The following is a 24,048-nucleotide window of genomic DNA, read 5'->3' as shown; positions in this document are numbered from 1 at the left end:
GAATACAATGTATGCAAGGCAGCTGAATTCTCTCTGAAATTTTAGAGGCACTGTATTGCATTGGCAGGATCAAACTAAGTATGACAGCAGAAGGTCTATTTGTTTAGACATGATTGGAGAAACCCAAGTTTCATGCAAGGAGAGATTTAAAGTCAAGATAGAACTACATCTCAGGATTTTCAAATGAGGGTAGAAGAATCTGATTTTTAGAGCAAAAAAGCAGGTGAATATGTGAGATATATGCTCAGTATGTATTGAAAATATTGTGGATACATCATGCTATGCATCATGCTATTGCTAGGTGTGACTTTAGTTTATTTTTTTCTTCCAATGAACATAGAACTGAATCTGGCTGGGTGTTTGTGGGGGTGAGGAAGTAATGAGAAATTCCAGAAAATAGAGGGCACTAGTCATATCCGTGTGTTGCTCTATGATTGGACCTCCTGTTCCCAGCGCTATGCATAAGAAAGACAGACACAAGTTTAAACAAATTATTCTTCCACTGTCAAATCTAGCTGGACTTCCCCTAAAATAGGTTGCAACTCTGAAACATGGAGTGCAACTGCAATGCATTCTTCCTTTCCTGCAATCACTTAGAGTAAAACATCTCCTTTTCCATTTTGCATGATTTAATTCAGATGAGGAAATGAATAATTGTGACAGGAGTTGGGAAATATTAGCATTCCCAGTCTTTTTCTTTTCATTTATGTTCCAACCCAATGCTCTGGGAGCTGGTTGTTCCCTTTACCTTCCAACACATTGGGTCCCTCCCTCCTTTTTGATTTTTGTGATTTTATCCCTGTACAGAGAGGCAGCCCACTGGTCCCTCAGCCCTTTTACCTGCAGACACGAAGAAAATGCCGGCACTAAGGATGATGTTATGTCGGGTTTTGTAGAACTCGCTGGCTGCAATGCAGAGTCCACCCATAAAAAGCAGAATCACACTCAGGATCGGAAAAATACTAGAGGCTCTTACAGCCCCTGTAGGCAAAGAAAACCAGAGGGGTGGGGAAAGGTAAGGGAGGGGGAGGATGACAGCAAGTGTGGAAGACAAGGAGAGAAGGGAAGACATGCAGTTGGGGGGGGGGGAATTAAGGAAGAGTGTGGAAGATTGGTGAGGAGTGCAGCAAGGTGGAACAAAAAAGACACAGCAAACAAGCACAGGAATTGGAAGGCCAGTGATAAGGAAAGAGAAAGAGGAGGAGAATGAAACAGAGCATCAACAGAAGAAGAAAGCTGTTACAAATGAACTATCAACATATTGGATATTAGAAGAGAGCAGTGTACTTAGAGCTGGGGACAATCAAATGGGGTCTGGTAACCAAAACGAAAACAAAAACAAAAGCACAATGCCATCCCTTTGAACATACAGAAACTCCAGAGGCCAGAAAATTAAAATGATGCCATGTACTATTCAGCATATTGTTGACAAATTGCAATCAGCAGGAGATGTCCTGAAAATAAACACAAATATTGTGCAGAAGTGGGCATGGAAGACTCTCCAGATGAACCCGGTCTTTGCTCACAGGCAGGCCTGCACACAGACACATGGTGGTGGGGTGGGGAGCAGAGGAGGTTTTTATCGTTCAGGATTTGTGCCTCAAGCATGGAATCTTGTGAAGATTCCATTTTTCCCAGTCCCCCTTTTTTTGGCCTTGTTTCTTTCCACAAAAAAAAAAATGCATTAAGGACGAAGAGAGGAAATTGCTTTCTGATTGCCTTTCAGCTGCTAACACTTGACACTAACTCCCCAGAAGCACATTATGCTTTGGAAATGTGTACATGTATTGCAAATTAATGAAGGCTGTTTTAGTTGTTTGTATTCATTTGCTGTATTTACCCCAAAGGAAGATGATAATTGATTTAAGGCTTCCTCCAATTAGACAGGAAAAAAATGTTTTTCACCTCCTAATGTATTATTATGCTTCCTGGAAATCTAAGATGACCTTCTCCTTTTAAAGGTAAACTATGATTTGGGCAAATTTTAACTTTCTCACTTAGATATAGATATACTACTTTACTCTTCACAGAGGCTAGCCAGTAGATGGCAGTAGCATGCAGTACATAAATGCACATAGACATCATGATTTTCAGATTAAGCCTTATGGAGAATGGGGAGCTCTTGCAAACAAACATGTGTGACTAGTATGACTTTTTTCTAGGAAACATTAAAGCACTCTCGTGCACAGTTGTAAGCTTGTCCATTTATAAAATCTGAGTCATCTAGGTCTCACACACGTACAGTATATTAGATGCTTAAAAGATAAACATGCACTTTATGGGGTGTACGTAGAATAGACTCAATACTTTTTATTTCCGGTGTAAAACATAGCAGCCTCTAAGTCAGCCTTCCTCAGCTTGCTGGCTTCACTAAACCTGCTGTTCTCTAAACCTATGCTGGCTGGAAATTATGAAGGCTGAAGAGCAATCTGAATGAAGAGTATACCTGGTTGGGACAGATTCATATAAGTTATTCATATCAGAATAATCAGAAATACACTTTGAAAGTGTGGATAAAATCCATTGATTTACAATTCTTTCACCATGGGATGGCTCAGCTACATTAAAATGTATAATTAAATCATAACAAAATATAATATGCTGTTGGTTGTCTTGAGTACTTAACTAGATGAAGCATATATATAAAGGATTAAAAAAATCTTTACCTAGGGACAGGGAATAAATAGCCCCACCAAGATTTTTAAATGCATCTGATTTCTTTTCATAAATCTGTATCAAAAGGTTCCTTTGTATCCAGTCTTCCATCCCCACTAGCTCCTGCAAATCTACAGGAAAACTTTGCAAGATGCAATAGCAAGACAAGTGTCATGACAAAGACCTTCACAGGAGACCTTTGGCCCAAGGAACTAATTAATAGCAACTTTCTTTCTTGAAAGGGCCATGTGATTCTAAACTGAACTGTCAAGTTTGGCTAGTGGGTGGGTTATGCAACACACTAACATAAGCCTCAATTAACAAAATCTGGTTATATTTACATAACATCACATACCTCAACAAATCTTATGGCTTAATGTAATGGCTTGGTTCATATGTGTTAAAACAAAGGTTGGGATTCTCAGAACATGCTGGATGACAAAGTACCCAACCCAGTTTTAAACTAGTTTGGTATATTGTTTAAATCCAATTAATGAAAGTTATCAGTGCATATTATTAGGTCATATCCTTGCTGTAACAAGAGTGATATGGGTGTTGAAGCAGGATGATCTGTGTGTATTCTATCAGGGGAGCTTTATGTGCAGTTGTCCCTACACTGAGATACTCTCTGGATCTAGCAAAAGGACTGAATGCAAACAATAAATGTGACCATTAATGGGAAACCATCAATGAGTGGTTAGCCATACAGATTGTGACTGGATGGGGAGCTGAAGCTCCCACATCTTAACATTGTCAAGATTGGGAAATCCTGCTTTATACTGATATTTATTTTCACAGTGCCAATTCCCTAGGAATTTTAAGAAGAAACACTTATTTATTTGAAAACAAAATGAACACAACACTGCTGTGATACCTCCATTCTTGGGTCATGATACCTGCTTTATTTGGTGTGAATTTTAGTCCTCATGCTGCTTTGGCCTTTTTGTTACCCAGAGGGTGGCACTAACATGCAATGCAATTCTATTTTTCACCAGTTTCTCAGGGGTTTTGCTGAAGAATGCATGAGTCAACAAACGATGGAAAAGGGGAGAAACCTTTAAATTACAACGAGGCACTTACTTAATGTTTTGCACTTACGGTCTGTGGATACAATACCAAGTTCAGATTTTTTTTGTGAAAATCATGGACGTGATTCTGTCCCACTCCAAGGGATTTAAAATCCACTGATTTCAAGTCTGTATTAGACAAGTATCTTTGGCTGTGTTTCAGAGATGGAACTATGCTTCACTAACGACCTCTAGAAAACACTAATGAGATTTAACACTGAGGAATGTCAGTAATTGCCAGGAGAGGCTCATGATCAAAGGTCTTTTAGAATATAGGTGGATTCTACAATTTCCCTTTTTTCCACACATTTTAATTAGTCCAACACATAAAGAATCTTTTACAGTAACATAAGGCTTTTTGTGGACCAGTTTTGACTGGCCGGAAAAGAGCCATTTCATGAAAAAGCAAGTTGGTTGCTGTAAACTAAGCTTAATTTGCATGATATATTGCTATTGCAGGGAATAGATTTAATTACAAACATGCATATCTTCACATCCCATTATTATTATTTTGTATGTGTATGTGTATAGGCATGTATACACACACACACACACACACACACACACACACACACCAGCTACTCTATGCAGTTGATAAAGTACATTAAAATAATCATAAAAATAACAGATATAAAACATGGAAGCTAAAACTATTCAATTAGAAAGCCTAGGAAAATAAATACATTTTGAATCCCTATCTAAACTGTAGCAAGGAGTGGGCTTAATTTAATCCATAATATAGAATTGTTGCCTTGTAAAGTAGGTAGACAAAATAACATTCTTTGTTATATCATTTGGCGTTTACAATTTGCATATTTGTGTGCAGATGATTTACAGAGGCACAGGTGGCTTTGCTGACTGTGGGGTATTGTAGAAAATAATAAATAATGTGGGAATATTGCAACATGGAGCTGCATATAAATAGTTTACAAGCTTTAGTTATTATAAAATATGGTGGCAAGAATATGGAATGTCTGTAATATTTTATCAACAATGCATAATCTTCATTCATTCTGGTTTCATTTCCAGACTCAATTCATAGTGTTGGTTTGGGCTGCTGTATTAGGCAAGACTGAAAATCAAAAGCACCCTAGAAGGTGACAGTGGCAAACTACTTCTTCCATAAGTCTGGGAACTCTTAGGCATTCAGGAAGAGATTTTTTTTCCCTGTCATTACCTCCTCCTTATGGACCACTCTGCCTCCAGAGGTGAGGTTGAGCACCACTCTTCTGGCCTTCTGGAAGAGTGTGAAGCCCTGGTTCTGCCAACTGACATGGGGATTGAAGAGTGGCATGTATTCCTGAGGTGTTTGGTGGCTTAAGGGCTCCCTCTGAGTTTTAAATTGTTTTTTAACTCTGTTTTGAATTGTATTTTGACATGTCTATTGAACTGTGTTTTGAATTGTATTTCTGTGCCAAGAGTCACTTGGACAGTGAGATGGGTGGTGTCTAAATTTGATAAATGATAAATAAATACAAGAAAATTGGATAGATCTGCTCATGAAATGACTAGCATTGGAGCTGACATTGAAGAACACTTTTTATCTAAAGGGTTATCTGTCTCTTTCCTCTTATCTCCTCCACATATCTTCACATAATGAAATGCAAGACTGTGTCAGTTATGGTCAAGCACTCATGGGGCACAGTTTCCAGATAAACCCAACTAGTACCTGTCTAGTATCTTTTTTTTTAGTGAGAGACTTAAATTCTTCTCAGATCATATTGTCACCTTTTAAAAACAATTACCTTGATTGGGTATGCTTGTTATTTTGTGGGGCTTTTTAAATAGTTGTGTTTACCTGCTGCCTAATTTTATGTTAAAATGGTTTCTTTCCTGGGGGAAAATGGATGGAAAAACCCTTCTTACATTTTGTTTTTATTAGTTAACATATTTTAATTTGTTTTGCTTTAAGTTGATTGTTTATGCTTTTCTGGATGTGGCTTTCATTAGACTTTATTTTTTCTGTCATTTATATTTATACAAAGCACCCTGAGAATAATTTGTTTTAGAGCAAATAATTCATTAATATAAGAATACTATTATTTGGTGAAGGTTCAAGAATTATACTCTTCCCTGGATATTTGGCATTTATCAAGAAAGCTTCCATTCTTCTGCTGAAATATCAGCTATGATTTCAGTCTGCTCCCCATATATTGAGTTTGGAGCTGCACAATATCTCTTGATACTGTGCAACTCCAAACTACACAAATGTTCATCTGTTGTTTTCAATATATGAGGAGCAGACAGATTAATTAAACATGAGCTATATGATCAACTGAGAACCCCACAAATAATTAATAATTGTTGCTGTTATTGTACCCTACAACACTATGCATGATTACTCCTACTAGTAAAACCATGGAATCTGGCATTGCAAATGTCTCAAGGTTAAACTATGTTCAGGATGTATTTATCTCTTAGGCCCCTTCTACAAATGGAGGCCATACTATCTGGGACCAACGTTGCTCTCCAGTGTCCAAGGACATCAAGAGGTTTGTATGGAGATTGGGAAAGTGGCACAATTAATTTTAGGTGAGCTTCCGTTCTTGCAGAAACATTGAAAGATAGATAACTCCTGCCTTATCCCACCTAATTATTCCAGAGATTTCCCCTTCTTTTCTACAGTCAAGGTGTCATGGTCTTGATGGCTCAGAACTCAGCATCAACCCTGGCAAGTAGGCCTTTTCCTAAATTTCCCCTCTTAGTCTGAAAAGTAAACACAACAAAGGGAAAATAAGGATGTGAACAGGCACTTGCAGGACATTATTTTTGGCACTCTCATATCGCACTGCTGAAGGGAGCATTGGGAGAATACTCAATTCTGGCTCTTGAGTTGTGGCAGAAATGTTGCCAACTGTGTGGAAATACTTTTAGTGGAGAGACAAAAGGGGAAGGTCCATAGCTTACTGACAGAATCCATGCTTTCAAAGACAATTTACCTAAGCCTAGACCTATGCAGGTGCACTTGGTAAGAATTTCCAGCATCCCAGCCTCAAATCATGGGTTAATACAATGTGTGAACCCAGGCAGTACTGGACTTGGTAAATAGTTTGAATGAATGAACAGATTGATATGCTCAATATTTTGGCTATATTAAAGATTAAATATAATTTTTCTATAACAGTTGCTTTCAAACTGTTATAATTTTATATTGCTGATGATTGATTATACATTGCACATTTCTGGGAGGCTTGATCAGGATGCTCCAATAGTATTTTACCTCTTCACAAATGTATAAACAGGATCACAGCAATATTAGGACCCCCAGAAGGACGCAAAGCAGACGAGGTTTAGCCTCTATTTAAAGAAAAATATGTGAATAATTTGGAGCTCAAATTTACTGCAGCTTTCTCTAATCTGACAACTTGAGTTGTCAACTCAACCTGACAACTTGAGTTGTCAAGTTTGTCAACTTGAACCAAGGGCTCAGCTGCTACTGTATCATCCCCAGCCAAGCAGGCCTTGCTAGCTAAGTAACAAAACGGAGCTGAAGATTTTCCATACAGAAGAATGCTAGAATCGAGAGTTATGATTGGGACTGAAAAAAATAAGTTAAAAGTCCTAACCTAATTAGAGTCATTCAGTCTTGAAGTATACTTGACTGGTCATGCAACTCACTAGGTTAGGCTGTGGTGGGATTGGATAATTTGCAATTCCATGTTATATTGAGGAGAACTCATTATTTCATTATTATTTAGCATGTTGAATAAACCAGGCCATCAGATTAAGCCATAATATTGATAATTTGGATTCATCAGGATATCTTTCTAACCCCAGAGGAAAGACACTGTATTAAAAGAATACAGTGCAATAAATAGGGTACACAATAGGTGCTAAAGAGGTGAAATATTTTAACTGAACATTTTTTGTTATCATCAGCCCTTCACAAAGTCAGTCTATATGTGTCCTCAGCTGTTCTAGCTTTAAGATTTCAGTCTATTGCCAACTTATGTTTTTGCTTACTGATAATCTATTATGCCTCGTGAAAAACGTTGGAGATGACCTGATGAGGGAATGGCATCTTCCTGTTGTCTGGTTAATGCTTTGCAGGATCTCCTTCCTCCATTTGCTACCGGTAATCATTGCTGTTCATGGGCAGTTTGGTCTGGGCTGCAGAAGAATGCAGATATCTATTCTGTGGTGATACCTACTTGAATGATGCCTGACCTCCTTTGTTTGTTTGTTTGTTTTTGCAATTCATAGTCCAACATTATTTAGGCTCCTTAAGCACACTGGTATGCTGGTCTTCTACATATATGTTCAGTGGTCTTTCAAAAACTGGTCAGTAAAAAGATGGGCTGTCAGTCAATTTAAACTGGAAAAAAGATATTGCTTCTGTCCCAAATGAATTTTTTACTAGAGTTTCAGCCTCCTAAATCAGTGACTTCTTTCTTGTTGACAATTGACTTGGAGTGGAGTGGAGAGAAAGCCAAAGGACTGTATGATCCCTGCCCTTAAATGATCCCCCAGAGGAACTAGACACACAAGACTACTTGCAAGATTTGCTCCTGAGGCCAATTAGGGTTTGCTATCAGGGCACTACAAATTATGTTGGCATATTTTTCTGCCCTCTTGGGAGCTAGTGGAATGCATTTTAATGTGGCCATGAGGAAGAGCCCAGGATTTTATCATAGCATGTTATATATAAATGGAACAATTGTGTTTTCTTAATTTAGGTTTTGAATTTGCTGAATTCTTTGAAATATATATATATATATATATATATATATATATATATATATATATATATATATATATATTCAATGACAAAATACTTGTGACTTCATAAATGCCAAGACATCTTACATTCTAAGAGCACACAAAAGAAACAATTGGGACCGAAATTTCTTTTGTGCTTATTGCAAAATATTGTGGAATATGTGTGCATGCATTTGTGTGCATGCATATACACCATTCACTACAGCCAGTCAATTTTAGTACTTTTTTATTGAGTTTTAAACAACAGTATATAAAATGGATTCCCTCCAATTTAATTTATATTATTCTATGCATATCTATATTAGTTTTATAGCCTCCCATTCTTTCAGGAGCTCAAGGCGGCATATTTCCTCTTCTAATTTTCCCCCATGACAACAACCCTGTAAAGTAATTTGGGGTAAGACATGATGACTGGTCCAAAGTTGCCTAGGTCAACTCAAAGCTGGATGTCTCCACAAATAATTAACCACTACACCATGCTGTTTCTTCTTAGACTTTGTCCTACGTCTGATAATTCTGAGGTGCTGACAATTTCCATAAGTAAAAGATATGCACAACTGGTGAAGTACTCAGGAATAATAACCCATCTTAGAAATTAGTGTCATGGCTTTGACTTTTGCAAACTTCGGCGCACATGGAGGCTAAAATATCCTCTTAAAGATTTTCTTTTAAATGAATTATCAGGGAACCAAATAAGCACAAACATGCAAAAGACATAGCATAGGATTTTAACGGAACATTTTAAGGCAAATACCCAGAAAGCCTGAGGAGTGTCCTACTCAGATAGCTCAGCTAGGGTGTCCATCCTTTGGTAATACATTTTGTCTAGTGTCATCAGCATAGAATGAAGGGCACCCCTGCTCTGCTCAGAGAAGAAACAGAAAGAGAAGTTGCAGACTTACGGAGGAAATATTCTGCTGTGTCGGCTTCATACTCTGTGTCCTCGAGGAAGTGATCGATTTGCTTACACAGACCTTTAAAATTCCCTACAATACAAGAGAAGAAACAATAAATGAGAACACCAGAAATTGGAGTAGGAGCTTCTTTACAGTCTTCTTTATTTAATTTGTTTTAATGATATTATTTCACCATTCACTAAACGCCCCATTTCTTTGTTATAGGGGATCCAGATGTTCTACCCCTGTTATACTAGTATGTTTTCTGACTGCAATAATCTGCTGCTGAGGAAATGTAACTTTCTCCCCTTATCTGTCTCAGCAAGAATTTATATTCACGACAGTGAAGATAATGTGGAAGGAGATTACAGAGGTATCAAAGTCACCTATTTGATAATGCTCATGACATTATTATGCTGAGTTTGAGGCATCCATTTTAAAACAGCACATGAACACACAGAGTGACAGGGAGACATACACGATTTTCTGCAGAAATCCGATTCATTAAAGACAATAATTTAAGACTTCCTTTTTACTTCTTTGAAGGTGCTCTTTGAACTGCTCTATACAGAAGTCTGTCTTGCCTAAACAGCTTGATAATCTGTCTAAATCCTAGCTCAAAACTCAGAGCTACCTTTTTGGTATCTTCCCTGCATGAATAGCATCAGATACAGATATTGACCCACTGAAACTGTATTAAGATTATATTGCAGCTAAGTATAAAATACAACTTTTGTTTGTAACTAGTTTTCCATCCCTAACCTGATGCCTATCAAACAACTAAATGCAAATGATATGAGGTATGATGTCCTTTCATCCACTCCTACTTAAACATATTTGCTGACATACCATAACTAGTCACATACACAGAGGCACACCGATTTCATATTCATATATATAGGGATTAAATCTATGGCCTGTATTCAGAAGTTGTAATTGTGAATGCCTGTGGTGAGACATTCTTCTTGATGCAGGATTTAACACTAAAATCAACGAATATGGCAATTCTATACATGGCATTGAGACAGAGGATATGTTCATATAACACGCTGACTTTAGTTACTGAATTAATTTATGTTCTGACTTCATAGAATTCACTGAATCATAAAGTAATTAAATGAAATAGTTTCACACAGATCTTCTCTCCAAAAAACTCTCAGCAAGGTTAAGGTTAGGCAGACTTCATCTATTATACAATCACTAGATCTTAAATTGAGATGGATTAATCATGTTGTATGTAAACAGACACAAAGTCTGCTTCCCAGTATTTACAGTCCCATCTCTGATTACAGATATTTCTATAGTTTCGGTTGAGAACTACTGGAGAAGACAGTTCACTACGGCGGATGACCAACTTCCTATATCCATTGCTGTCATCCTTATAAAGTATCACCTTCACCCAAGCTGGTATCCTGCCAGTTGTTGGATCTCATTTTCCATAGTTCCCAGGCAACCTGGCTAAAGATTGTGTAGACTGAGGAATTAAGAAGCTTCTTCCATATTTTTGAAATACATCAAGCAGGCAAGCATGTTGTGTATAATGGACATTTTAAAAGAAAAAAATCCAGATTAAATTCACTATCATACTAGAAACATTAAGTGTAAAGAAAATGACTGCCTAGTTGCCAGACCAACTTATTCTTTAGGCATAGTTGGTAAAGTGCCTAGGGACCATGAAAATATTTTAATTTTTTAAAATCAGCAAGAATAAAAATGAAGTAGAAGTTATGTATTTTCATGCCTTGCCTTTCAGCCTTGAAAATATATGCAATAAATAGAATGCAAGCTCATAAATTACAAATATACTATTCAAATTAAAAGCTCAGTCATATATTAAATGCCACTGTGGAAATAATGGAAGTATAATTTTTAATAACTCTATTTTTATAGAGAAAGAGGCCCATGAAGGCAAAAATGCCCAGAGCCCATTAAAATCCTGTCCAAATGGCAAACAAACTAGCAACAGAGATGGCAAGCTACAAATATGACAATTATGTTGGTCTTTGACCATAGAAGATATTTGATTGACAAAAGGGAATGGAAGAATCTTGCAGTCTGCCAGGTCAAGATCTAGCATGAATACAGCTCAAATTTTATCTTGAGGGAATAGTCATAGATTGTTAGCGATGGGTTTTCTAAGTAAACAGCATTGTGGTTGGATAATTTTGGTTCAATATATTGTGTGAGCCCAGTCAGTATGTATCTTATAAGGATCAGTGTGATTTGGTGTTATTTGCCATGGATTAGTGTATTGTATGGATATGGCCTGAAGGCAAGGCATAAATCAAGAAAATATTTTTTTAAAGAGACAATTCTTGGAAACCTAAGAAGTATCCTTAGAGCTCAAGTCTTGCTGAATTCATGGGCACATTCATGTGGTTTTCTTTTGTGTTTCCTTGATGTTATGTTTAATCTACAGGCCTGGTATTCCTTAGAAATCTCCCATCTGAATACTAAGCAGGCCTAATCCTGTTTAGCTTTCAAGATCATATAAGGCCAGCTAAGTAAATACTAATGGAGAAGCAAGGCCTCTTTAGTCACACTTGTACTAAAGTGATCATGATTTATGATAAAAAGGAAATTGCAAAATGACATTTCATTAAATCATAGGCCCTGAAGTGAACTAAGGTCTCTTACTGTGTCTATTTGTAATCAAAGAGAAATAAGTGCTTTGGTGATAGTGGGAGCTTTCTTTCCATTACAAGAAGCTGGTGTAGATACAACCCTCCCTGAGTTTTCATAAGGACTGCAACTAAGGCAAAATTAAGAATCTTCTCTCCTGCCAATTGCTAGGGTATTATATTTATGTTTATTAAGTGTTGCCATATAATAAAAGAAGGAAAAAGAAGGAAAACAAGAAAAACATGCAAGAAAAGAAAAACTAAAATTAAGAAGCATATAAATGACTTTTAAACACATTAATACAATCGAATTGTCCTTCATTTCTGTTAAAATTTGGCAAATTCCCTCATCCCCTCCTTTAATTCACATCTTTCCTAATCTTCAAATCCACAAATCATTTTTTCTTTTTTCAACAAAAAATTCATATAAGGATTCCTGTCTTTCAAAAAAAAAATTTTTTGTTTGTTCTCTGACCAAACTGCTTCGCCTTTTCAGCAAGTTCAGACATTTTCACAATCAAATTCTTCTTCACTGTGGGAATCTCATAATTCTTCCATCGCTTTGCATAAAACAATTCTGCTGCAGTTACTTGCATATCTATCTACCATATGTCTTTTTAAATTAATCATCCATCAGTTCCAATCAGCAATATTAATCTTTAAATTCCTTTGTCTCATGTCAATGTGTAACCAAACTTTTTTAGCTTTCTGAAAACTTCCAGGAAAGAAATGATGAAATGAATAAGGCTTCAATGAGAGCAGAACTGATGATTAAATGAAATAAAGAGCCTGAATGATCCCTCCCTGGACAAGAAGTGGACTGAGATCACTCACAAGTGCTACGGACAGCTACTTCTCATGAGGAGACTACAAAATAGTGGTCTCTGATAAGTTTAGAGTACTAAGAGATGAGGGAACTCCATTGTGGCCCAAATGGCAGTTTGGCATCTTTTAAAAAGGACACAAGTTTCACATATTTCTTTTCTTAATCATTGTTGGAAATTGCTTGTTAATTGCTTTTTGATTATTACAAACTGTCATAATGGCATAATTTACTACATTTGGGTGAGTTTCCTTTAATTTTTGGTGGAAGTTTTATACAAGGTTAAAGATTTAATAAAATTCTTTTTGGGGGAAATACACCAAAAATGGTGGAAGTTATAAATGGACTAAGGATCCAAATGGATTTGAAATAAAATTTGAAATTAATTATAAGAATCCTTTCCATGGGAAAATTTTGTTGTTTACAATATTTTAAATATATATATATATATATATATATATATATATATATATATATATATATATTTGTTTTTTGAGGTTCTCGCGGGTATTTGTATGTGGATCTTTGCTTGTTTGGGTTTTCTCCCGCGTAAGATTCGAAGTATCTAGGCAACGTTTCGATGAAGTCTCATTCATCATCTTCAGGCTTCTGTCTCCGGCTCTGTGCTTCTCAGAGTAATGGAGATTGCAGCTGCTTCCTCCTTTTAACTGCCAGTGGGGGTGGGATTATTATATATATATAATAACATTTCATAAGTCCAGCATGCTTGATAAAATGTCCTCTCATTTTTTTCACATTTCCAACACTGACTTGAAAGATCTTTGTACATTTTTTATAGTTTTTCTTATGTCATGTTCCAATGATATATCAATTTATAAAAAATACAAAACTCCTATCTAGTTATTTGAGTATTGTTAATCAGCTCTTTATTTTTAAAGGAAACTAGCACAGTGACAATGTTTGAGTATTGCTAATATGATTGGGCTCCCTGAGCTTCTGTTTCCTTTTCAAACGTAAATAGTTCTGCAACAAAGACATAATCTGGAAAAGAGTTTTGGATCAGAATATTTTAGCAAAATAAAGGAAACAAAAATTAAGTAAAAACTCCAGAAATAGCTTGACAAATCAAACCAAAGCTAATTTGTCCTTATAACTAACTAGAAATTCAGTTACTGCTCAAGGTCAAAATATGTTAAGCTCCAAGGATCTCAGTAGACCTCTTGTGTTAATATTGTGCAGCAACTTGCCATGTGAATCAACTTTAAAAAGAAATATTCACTTGGCATATGAAAGAAGTCTGAATCCAAGGTTGAGTTGCAGCAAAATGGCTTGTCCAGTGCACCAGTTTAAAGAGGCCTCTAGGTGGTAGTGGATCTATTTCACTGGCCAATCCTCATAAGTTCTGATGAGGCTGGTAGCCATTATAAGGAGTTGTCAATTAAGTGCAGCTGTGACCAAAAAATGCAGTCTTACTTCATTGGCCAAACAATAAAAGAGTTTTTATAAATGTTATGTGACATCAATAGTGAATCATGGTTACTGAAATCTAACACAGCCTCCTAGTATCCTGACTCAACAAATTACAAAATGTCTATCATTTGCTGAAACAAAGGTTGGCAAAAGACATATAGACCTCTTTCTTCCATTATTGTTGACTTTGCTCCAGCGTTGACTTGAGCTGTTTTACTGCCTGAGGCAGAACAACAATTGCAACACATGCACAGACACACCCCTTGCTTGCAAGACGGAGTAGTCCTGAAACCTGGCAAGTTATCTTGGCTTAGAATGCTGAAAAGTCCATGACTATCTCTCCCTGCATTTGCAATAAAGATACAAGAATAATAAATGAAATTAATAACTATTTGTGGCCTTCTCCAGACAGGCTGCCTTTGACCAGTAGTACAACTGGCCCTTTTTTCTGTATGTGCAATTTTAACCTGTATTTCCTTCCTTGTAAAATGAAGAAGACTTTAGGAATATTCTGGTTTGGGAAACAATTGTTTGAAATTTCAATTGGAATTGTTTGGAAAACAATTGGTTCAACTTCTCTAAAGGGCTTTAAACTAAAACTGGAAGGAAGGAAAAGATGAATCTTTGGGATCTAACCCCAAACATAAATTCCACAATAACCAATCAGACAGCAAGGAAGAGAATGGTGAGAAGGAGAATTCAGGTATAAAACAGGAGAAATAGGATGCAACACAAGGGTTCAGATGCCTATACATTAATACTCAAAGAAAGGAGGAACAAACAGGGTGAACTTAAAGTCCTAGTACAGTATATGAGGGCAGGTACAATGCTGTTGCCATTACTGAAACTTGGTGGGGGTGGAACCTATGATTGGAATGTACTGTTAGAAAAATATAAATTGTTAAAAAAAAACCAGATCTGACAAAAGGAGAGGTATTGTTAGGGATACACCCTAGCAGAATCTGCACAGCAGGCAGGCAGGCAGGCAGGCAGGCAAAATATGTGAGATAAACGTTTTTGTAGCTTACACTCAGTAAAACAGATACACCGTGCTAGTTAAATAGTTTATTCCAGCAAGAGTTTTAGCATAGTCAAAAAACAGTCCATATATCATTCACTAGTTCAGTCTGTCTGGGGATTATTCAGTTGTAAATTCCAGTGTTGAAAAAGAGGTCAGTAAACTTACAAATATCAGTCCAGTAATATATCTCCTTGCAGTAGAGATATGAAGAAGTCAAAACTCCTCTCTTCCTTCAGCAACTCAGCAGTAGGGAAAACACGCAGTTAACAAACCATCAATCCATCAAACCAGGAATCGTCAGGTTCTCTTGCTCCCTCTTATGGCGGTTTCACACCGCACCCAAAATTACATGCTTTGCAGTTTAAAGTGACACACACTTAAACTTACAATCATAGTTTATATATATTATTTTACCCAAACTACGTTAGGTAACTTTGTTATTCCTAACAGGTATAATTACATTTTATGCAAGGAATCACCTTTACAGAAATGCATAACATCAAGAATGATAGCTTTTGGGAATGGATTTGGGTGAAAATTAGAGGAAAAAGAAATGACATTGCTATAGGTGTATATTACAGGCCACCTAATGATGCAGAGGAAGTTGATGAATTTTTTACTATTCAGTTAGCTAAGGTATTCAGAAAACACACTACTATATTAATTGTTGTTCAGTTGCTAACACATCTGACTCTTCACAACCCTTGACTATAGCATGCCAGGCTCCTCTATCCTCCTCTGTCTCCCAAAGTTTGACCAAATTAGTAAATATAATAAATATAATAAATAAATATATAGTAAATATAATAAATTAATGGAGGTCTTTAACTACCCTGATATCAAATGGGAGACAAACTCTGCAGCAAGTGGAAGATCAAATAGTTTCCTGATGTGCCCAGCTGACACTCAAAAGATAGAGGAAGACTAGTGGGTTAACTATACTAGACTTAATTCTTATCAATAAAGATAAAATGATAGAAGGAGTAACAGTTGTAGGAATCCTGTGGAGGGGAGTGATCATGTTATATTAGAATTCAATATAATGTAGGCACAAGTAATTGAACCAAGTCATACTAGTGTTTTAGATTTAAGAGAACTGATTTCAACAAACTAAGGGAGAGATTATGAATTATTCAATGGATTGAAATCCTAAAGGGAAAAACAAATCAAGATGCTTGGGAAACTGAAAAATGAGATCCATCAAACACAATACCACAGAGAAAGAAAAACAAGCTACCCTAGATGAAACCAGAATGGCTGCATAAATAACTTCCTGACAAACTGAGGGACAGCAAGGACAAATATTAGAAAATGGAAAGGAGGACACATATCTAGGACAGAATACCAGCAAATAACCTGAATCTACAAGGATAGAATCAGGAAAGCTAAGGCTCAGAATGAAATAATGCCAAAGATAACAAAAAAGGATTATTTTAATATGTAAGGAACTAAAAAAAAAGTCAAGGAAATGACCAATCCTCTAATGGGAGAAAATGGCAATAAAGTGACATGCAGCAGGGAAAAAGTGGAATTGCTTAATTCCATTTTTGCCTCTGCCTTCATGCAAAAAGGAAAAAATAGTCCAACCTACCAAAGCAGCACCATGGGAAACAGAACAGGAATTAAGGTCAAAATAGGCAAGAAACTGATAAGGAAACTTCTATCTATTCTGAACAAGTAAAAATTGCCAGGACCAGATGGCTTACATCTCAGGGTTCTGAAGGAGCTGGCAGAGCTTAGAACCATTGAATAGAATCTTTCATAGCCCCTGGAACATGGGGAATAGCTAGAGGACCAGGAAAAAAGTAGGACCAGGAAACTATAGACCTCCCAGCTTGACACCAATCCTAGAAAAGATAATCAAGGAGAGATTTGTGAACATCTACAAATGAACAAAGCAATTACTAGAAGACAGCATGGGTTTGTTAAAGAACAAATCATGCCAGGCATACCTTATTGCCTTCTTTGATGAAGTGACTAAATTAGTGGATCAGGGAAATGCTGTGAGTATAGTATACTTAGAATTTTTTATTTTTTATTTTATTTGGTTTGTCAATTGCTTACAAGATAATAGGTATAAGTAAAAACATAGTTATGAATACGTGGATACATATAAGAAAAATAAAAGAAACAATAAGACAGGGATGGTAGGCACATTGGTGCGCTTATGCACGCTCCCTACAGACCTCTTAGGAAAGGGGTGAGGTCAATAGTAGAAAGTCTAAGGTTAAAGTTTTGGGGGTTTGGGGAAGAAACCACAGAGTCAGGTAGAGTATTCCAGACATTGATCACTCTGTTGCTGAAGTTGTATTTCCTGCAATCAAGTTTGGTGCAATTAACCTTGAGTTTGTATCTATTGTTTGCTCTTGTATTGTTATGGTTGAAACTGAAGTATTCATTGACAGGTAGGACATTGCAATTTATGATTTTATATACTATACTTAGATCGGACTCAAGGCGGCGTAGTTCTAGGTTTTCTAAGTCTAGAATTTTGAGTCTGGTGGCATAAGGTATTTTTCAATGAATCGAGGAGTGGAGAACTCTTCTTGTGAAATATTTCTGGACTTTCTCAACTGTGTTAATATCAGATACATAATGTGGGTTCCAGACTGATGAGGTGTATTCAAGTATTGGTCTAGCAAATGTTTTGTATGCTCTAGTTAGTAGTGTAATATTACCAGAGAAAAAGCTACATAGGTTTAGGTTAACAACTCTTAATGCCCTTTTGGCTATGTAGTTACTCTTAGATCATTAGAGATGAATACTCCAAGGTCCTTGACAGAGTTTGGATCATCAACATTTAGGGTCCAATTAACATGAGGTAGATTGAAGTCACCAAGAAAGTTAAAAGCGTGTGGGCAGGATGTTGCCCATGTTAGTAGTGAATTTAGCTTGTTTACATGTTCGATGTCATAATCAGGGGCTCTAATCATAATCACAATCAGCAAGTCATTTGATAAAGTAGATCACAGCCTATTTCCTGGCAAAGGAGAATAATGTGGGATAGACACTCTTATCACCACTTGGCTGACCAACTGCAGTCAGCATGTAGCCCTCAATGCTATATAGGGAATCCTGCAGTGGGGTACTTCAAGGCTCTGTTTTGGGGCCAGTGCTCTGCAGCATCTTCATAAATGATCTAGTTGAGGGAATAGAGGAGGAGCTCATCAAATTTGCAGATGACACCAAGTTGGGGAAGGGGATTACTAACACTTTGGAGCATAGACTCAAGGTTCAAAAGGAACTTAACAAATCTGAGCATTGGGGCCTATCCAACAAAATGTAGTTTGTGATGGGAAAAACAAGACCCTGCACCTAGGTAGGAAAAACAGATACATGGGTATAGAATAGATGGTACCTGGCTCAACAATAATAAATATCAGAGGGATCTAGGTGTGGCCCACTACCTTAGTGTGAGGTAGTAGTGTGCTGCATTTGCAAAAATAAAAGAAAGAAAAGAAAAGCCAATGCAGTCCTAGACTGCATCAACAGAGGGATAACATCGATCATAAGCAATGATAGTACTGCTTTATACTGCACGAGTAAGACTCACCTTGGAATACTGCATTCAGTTCTGGTCACCACAATACAAAAAAGATGCTGAGATCCTAGAAAAAGTGCAGAGAAGAGCAACTAAGATGATAAGGGTTTGCAGGATAAATCATATGAGGAATGGTTAAGGGAACTAGATACAATATGCTTAGCTTTATGAAGAGAAGAATTAGGGGGTGACATGATAGCTGTTTTCCGATACATGAGGGACTGCCACAGAGAGTAGTAGGTTGAATTATTCTCTAAAGCTACTGAGAGGAGAACAAAAAGCAATGGGTAGAAGCTCTTTAAAAAGAGATCCAACCTGGAACCAAAGAGAAATTTCCTGACAGTGAGAACAATTAATCAATGGAACAGTTTGCCTCCCAGAGTTATCAGTGCATCATCACTGGAGGTTTTCAAGAAAAGATTGGACAACCATTTGTCCAGAATTATATATGGTCTCCTGCCATGGGCTGGGTGTCCTCTGAGACTGGGAATTTGATTCCTAATGCAAATTCAGCCACGTTCACAATCATTTGATAAAGAAGCCCATCCTTGTTTACTTTAAGGTTTTTAATTTCAGAACCCTAATTTAGTCTGAGTATGTGTATTGCAACTGTGAAACAATTCAGAACCCATTCTTTTTCTGCAAAAATCACTCCAAGTTCTTCCATTAAATCCCAATCTACCTTCCACCAACTCAATCTAGCTCTCCTGAGTCTATGTTATATACTAACATTGTTGGAAAATGAAGGTTTGTTATATTTTATTGGTTTAACAGTAGAAACATTAGTCATAACGTAATATCTATTGATTATTATGACGATTATGGTGCCAAATGTTTTTTTGCAGAACATAAGAGTTAGTACTGAAAGGAGAAACACAAAAACAAATATTGTGCTCTAGTGAGAGAAGGCATCCTGAACTTGCAAATGGGCTTTCCTTTCTCCCTTAGGCATTCCTTACCTGAGAAGTACTAGAGTTCAAACCTATCTGGAAATCCTAATCCCTGAAATGGGAGTTGTGTCCTGGTAGTATTGTGTAGTGGGATTCTGTAGGCAAGAAACAGACCAGCATAGATACAACAGCATTTATGGTCTCAAAACTGGAACTGAGGAACAGCAAGCAACTGGCTGTATTTTATACTCTAGGCCCACAGAGCCTTAACCAATCATAATACTTGAAAAAGCCAACCCAAATATGAATGTTCTAAGTTTCTCTCCAAAACAGTTGGGGTTAACAGTTAGGTTCATCTGAAGGTTAGTTTCACTTTAGCACAGTGAACAGTTAGGGTCATCTAAAGGTTAATTTCACTTTAGCAGGGCTTAACACAACTATATATATTCAATACATTACACCCCTCCCTCCTAGGATAATTCTTATCCTCAGTCTATTCAATATTCATAGTCTTTGAGATAGGCTGGGGGCCCACGGATCCTGGTGGACTGCCGCAATGTTACTGGACAGTCCTGTTTAAGTGGAGCTCCAATTAGACAGAGTCTTGATGGTCGTTTTGGTCACCTGTGAGTGGCAGTGGCTCTATGGCCCTTGGTACCTCCATTTCTCTGGAGGCAGCTATTGGTGGTGTAAGCAAACTCATAGAAAAACAATTCTCTAGTGGGTCAGATAAAGCTTTGGGATCGTCATCCAGGACTGGCCCAGCCTGCTGACGCCATAACTGATCAATGTGGCATCTGATTGTATGACCATTCTCCAGAATACCTTCGTATGACAAGAGACCTTAGTTACCCTAACTGCCACCCAAGGTGCCCCACTCCCATAGTTCCTGGCCCAGACCAAGTCACCCAGCTGTAAGTTGGCTAAACCTTCTTCACCACTACTCTGTCTGGGTGAAGTCGGTCAAACTTCATTGTGAGCTGGCAGCCCCACTTCAGCTTTGCTGGGCTGTGACCTGTTGCTGTACTGAGAATTATGTGTTGACACTGGAGGAAGTTTGGTGGTGATTCCAGTCCATAGTCATCATCTGCTTGACCACCTCCTTTGTGGTCCTGATCATTTGTTTGACTTGACCGTTGGTTGTGGGGTGGAATGGAGCAGATGTTACATGTCGAATCATATTGGCATTGAGGAATGACTGAAACTCTTCTGCCGTGAATTGTGCTCCATTGTGGACACAATTATATTCGGCAGGCCATGTGTGATGAACAGCAGGTGCAACTATTAGATGACCCTGGTTGTTTCATTGATGAGACCAGTGCCACTTCCAACCACTTGGAATAACTGTCCACTACTATCAGGAACACCTGCCCCGGAAGGGGCCCACAAAGTCAATGTGCATGCAAGATCATGGAGTACGTGTGGTCTCCCAGCAGTGCACTGGTGCCTGTGGCATCTCTGGTCAGGTTTCTTGGCAGGCCTGGCAACTCCTTACTTGATTCTCAATGTCTTTGTCTAGGCCTGGCCACCACAAGTAGGTCCTCGCTAGAGCCTTCCTCTGAACAATTCCTGGGTGCCCCTTGTGCAGGGAAGCTAGCACCTTGGAGCGAAGATTGGGTGGAATAATGACCCTGTTGCCCCACAGCACACATCCTTTGTGGGCTGACAGTTCATTTTTTTGAGAAGTGTAGTGCTGGAACTCAGGGCCTGGCTGAGCTTCTGGCCATCCCTTAACACCCAGTTGAGAATGCAGCTAAGCATTCTGTCTGTGGTGGTTTCAGCTTCAACATCCCCTGCATTTAGGGGTGCTTCAGGCAGGTCCAGGATCGCCAGAATACAACAAGCTGGGGCCAGATCCAGCTCAGTCTGTGGTAGAGGCAGTCAACTAAGAGTGTTGGCGTGGCCCATTTCCTTGCCTGGCTTGCGGACTAGCTGGTACAAGTATGCAGCCATGAAAATGGACCATCATACCATTTGTGATGATAGGATCTGTGGTGCCTGTTTGTGTCTATTTGTAGAGCTGTGAAGAGACCCAGCAGAGGTTTGTGGTCTGTAAAGGTGGTGAAGGTTTGTCCATATAATAAGCTGTGGAACTTCTTAGTACCAGCCACTGTAGTGAGGTCTTCTCTGTATATCTGGGCATAGTTCCTTTCAGCCGATGATAATGTTCTAGAATAGTATGCGATGGGAGCCTCTCTACCATCTGGCATTCTGTGGCTTAGTACTGCCCCAATGCCATATGGCGAAGCATCACAGGCTAGTGTTACTGGTATGGTTTCGTTGAAATGAGCTAGGATGGAGTCTGAGGATAGCAATGATTTTACTGCCTTGAATGCTTTGTCTTGAGTGCTTGATCAGACACAAGGTGCTTGTTTGTCCAGTAGGTGGGGTAGTGGTTCTGCCAGAGCAGCGTTATGCAGTAAGAAGGAGTGGTAAAAATTGAGCTAGCCCAGGAATGCTTGAAGCTCCCCCTTGGATGTTGGTGTGGGGGCTTACTGAATTCCCTTTAGCTTTGCTTCAGGTGGGTGGATTCCAGCAACGTTGATGCAGAAATCCAGGAATTATGTGGAATCCATGCTAATCTGGCACTTTTCCCTCTTGAGGTTTAGGCCTGCCTTGCAGAAACATTGGACTACTGTGCAGAGATGTTCCACCAGGACTGCTGCTGATACCTCCACGATCAGGACATCATCAGAGTATGGGCAGACGCCAGGAATGTTCTTCAGTGTCTGCTCCGTAATACTTTGGAACAACCCTAGTGCTACATTTACTCCAAACTGCAAGTGGTGCACTCAGAATGCACCTCTGTGTGTGACGATTGTTTGTGCTTCTGTGGTAGCATTGTCTACCAGTAGCTTCTGGTAGGCCTGGGAGAGGTCTAGCTTAGCGAAGATTCAGCCTCCCCGGAGTGAGGCAAACTGGTACAGGGTAAGCATGCTGCTGTAGTGCCTTGTTTATGGTGCACTTGTAGTCTGCGCAGATATGTACATACCTGTTAGGCTTAACTGGGGTCACTATGGGAGTCTCCCAATGGCTACAGTCCACAGGTTGGAGCACTCCCTGCTGTACCAGCGTGTCTAGTTCTGCATCAATTTTAGGCTTCAATGCAAAGGGAATCCTGTGCAGTTTTAATCAGATTGGAGTTACTGCTGGATTGAGGTTGAATGAAATTGTCCCAGCTCAGTGCTGAATATGTCAGTGTATTGTTGGTATACCACTTCTAGATTGGCTATTTGGGTTCGATGGATGCCTGTTACCCTGATGGCCAGGGCCTTGAACCAGTCCAGTCCTATGAGGCTGATGCATGGTCCCTCTATGACCACTATGCTGAGGGGACCCTCAAACTGTCTGAATTGTACTCTAATATGGTAGCTTCACCCCTTATGGGAACATGGCTGTATTTTATACTCTAGGCCCACAGGGCCGTAACCAGTCATAATACTTGAAAAAGCCCACACAAATATGAATGTTCTAAGTTTCCCTCCAAAATAGTCGGAGTTACCAGTTAGGGTCATCTAAAGGTTAGTTTCACTTTAGCATATCTTTATCTTTGACATTTTTGTACCCAGGTTTTTTAAAGTCAATGCTTCCCAACTGGATCTAGTGGTTTGTCTTTTTCATCCCCTAAGCCAGTTAGTCATGAGATGTAGCTAGGATGGCAATGGAACAGCAGCTTCTTTGCTGAACTACTTATGATATTTTGCTTGTCTTATTAATTTTTGAAAATACCCTGACTACACATTATAGTTTTTATCTAGTTCTATTCAATAAACACATTCTCTGTGAGATATATTTCTCTGTGAGATATAATCTATTCTAAGACACATATTATATTAGGGTATTAATTCTAATATATTCTAAGTTACCCAAACATGAAGTTTTAGATGCATGCTGACACTGAAGCAATGGGGAAAAACAAGAAATGCAATAGACAGGTCAAAGTTCACAGACAGCATCTAAAGCAACAAAGCAGTAAAAATTGAGGATTACATTATTTACAAGAAAACTATGACTAAAAATAACAACAAAATACATCCTCTCCATTCCTTCCCTAGCTCCAATAAATATGATATCCAATGAATATTATATTAGATTTCTCCTCTAGTTTTCATGATGAACTGAACTATCTGATTGAATTCCTGCCTTTAACGGTCTCCCCCTGCTGTTAATACATCTCTGAAGGGGGAAGAGTTAATCAAACAATCATCAAAGGAATTCATGGTAGACTTTGTTGATAGACAATGTCTATTAACTGCACAAACTATAAAGCACAAAGGTGGACTCTTTAAAAACAGCCTTTGAAATCTTTGTGCAAAATTATGCAGATAGGCTAGCAATTTTGACTGAAAATTGAAAACCTTGATTTGTTTGTGGACAGTCAAAT

At 38.1% G+C, this 24,048-nt stretch overlaps 1 protein-coding gene across 2 annotated transcripts in view; it reads right to left on the bottom strand.

The window, feature by feature from the left end:
- CACNG2 (calcium voltage-gated channel auxiliary subunit gamma 2) overlaps positions 1–24,048 on the bottom strand; it is a 143,823-nt gene that overhangs the window by 6,205 nt on the left and 113,570 nt on the right. The window contains exons 2-3 of one of the 2 annotated variants that reach the window (XM_026699966.2): positions 9,344–9,427; positions 841–981 (exon numbers count right to left, since the gene is read on the bottom strand). In XM_026699966.2, coding sequence (XP_026555751.1) covers positions 841–981; positions 9,344–9,427 — 225 coding nt within the window. The remainder of the gene's footprint in view (positions 1–840; positions 982–9,343; positions 9,428–24,048) is intronic. The other variant, XM_087934825.1, reaches the window with a different exon arrangement.

The sequence above is a fragment of the Pseudonaja textilis genome, chromosome 5 (genome assembly GCF_049901715.1).
Source record: "Pseudonaja textilis isolate UNSWEBS1 chromosome 5, rPseTex1.2, whole genome shotgun sequence".
Taxonomy (NCBI): domain Eukaryota; kingdom Metazoa; phylum Chordata; class Lepidosauria; order Squamata; family Elapidae; genus Pseudonaja; species Pseudonaja textilis.
The sequence above is the reverse complement of the archived record's forward strand: the minus strand, read 5'-3'. Positions and strand labels throughout refer to the sequence as shown.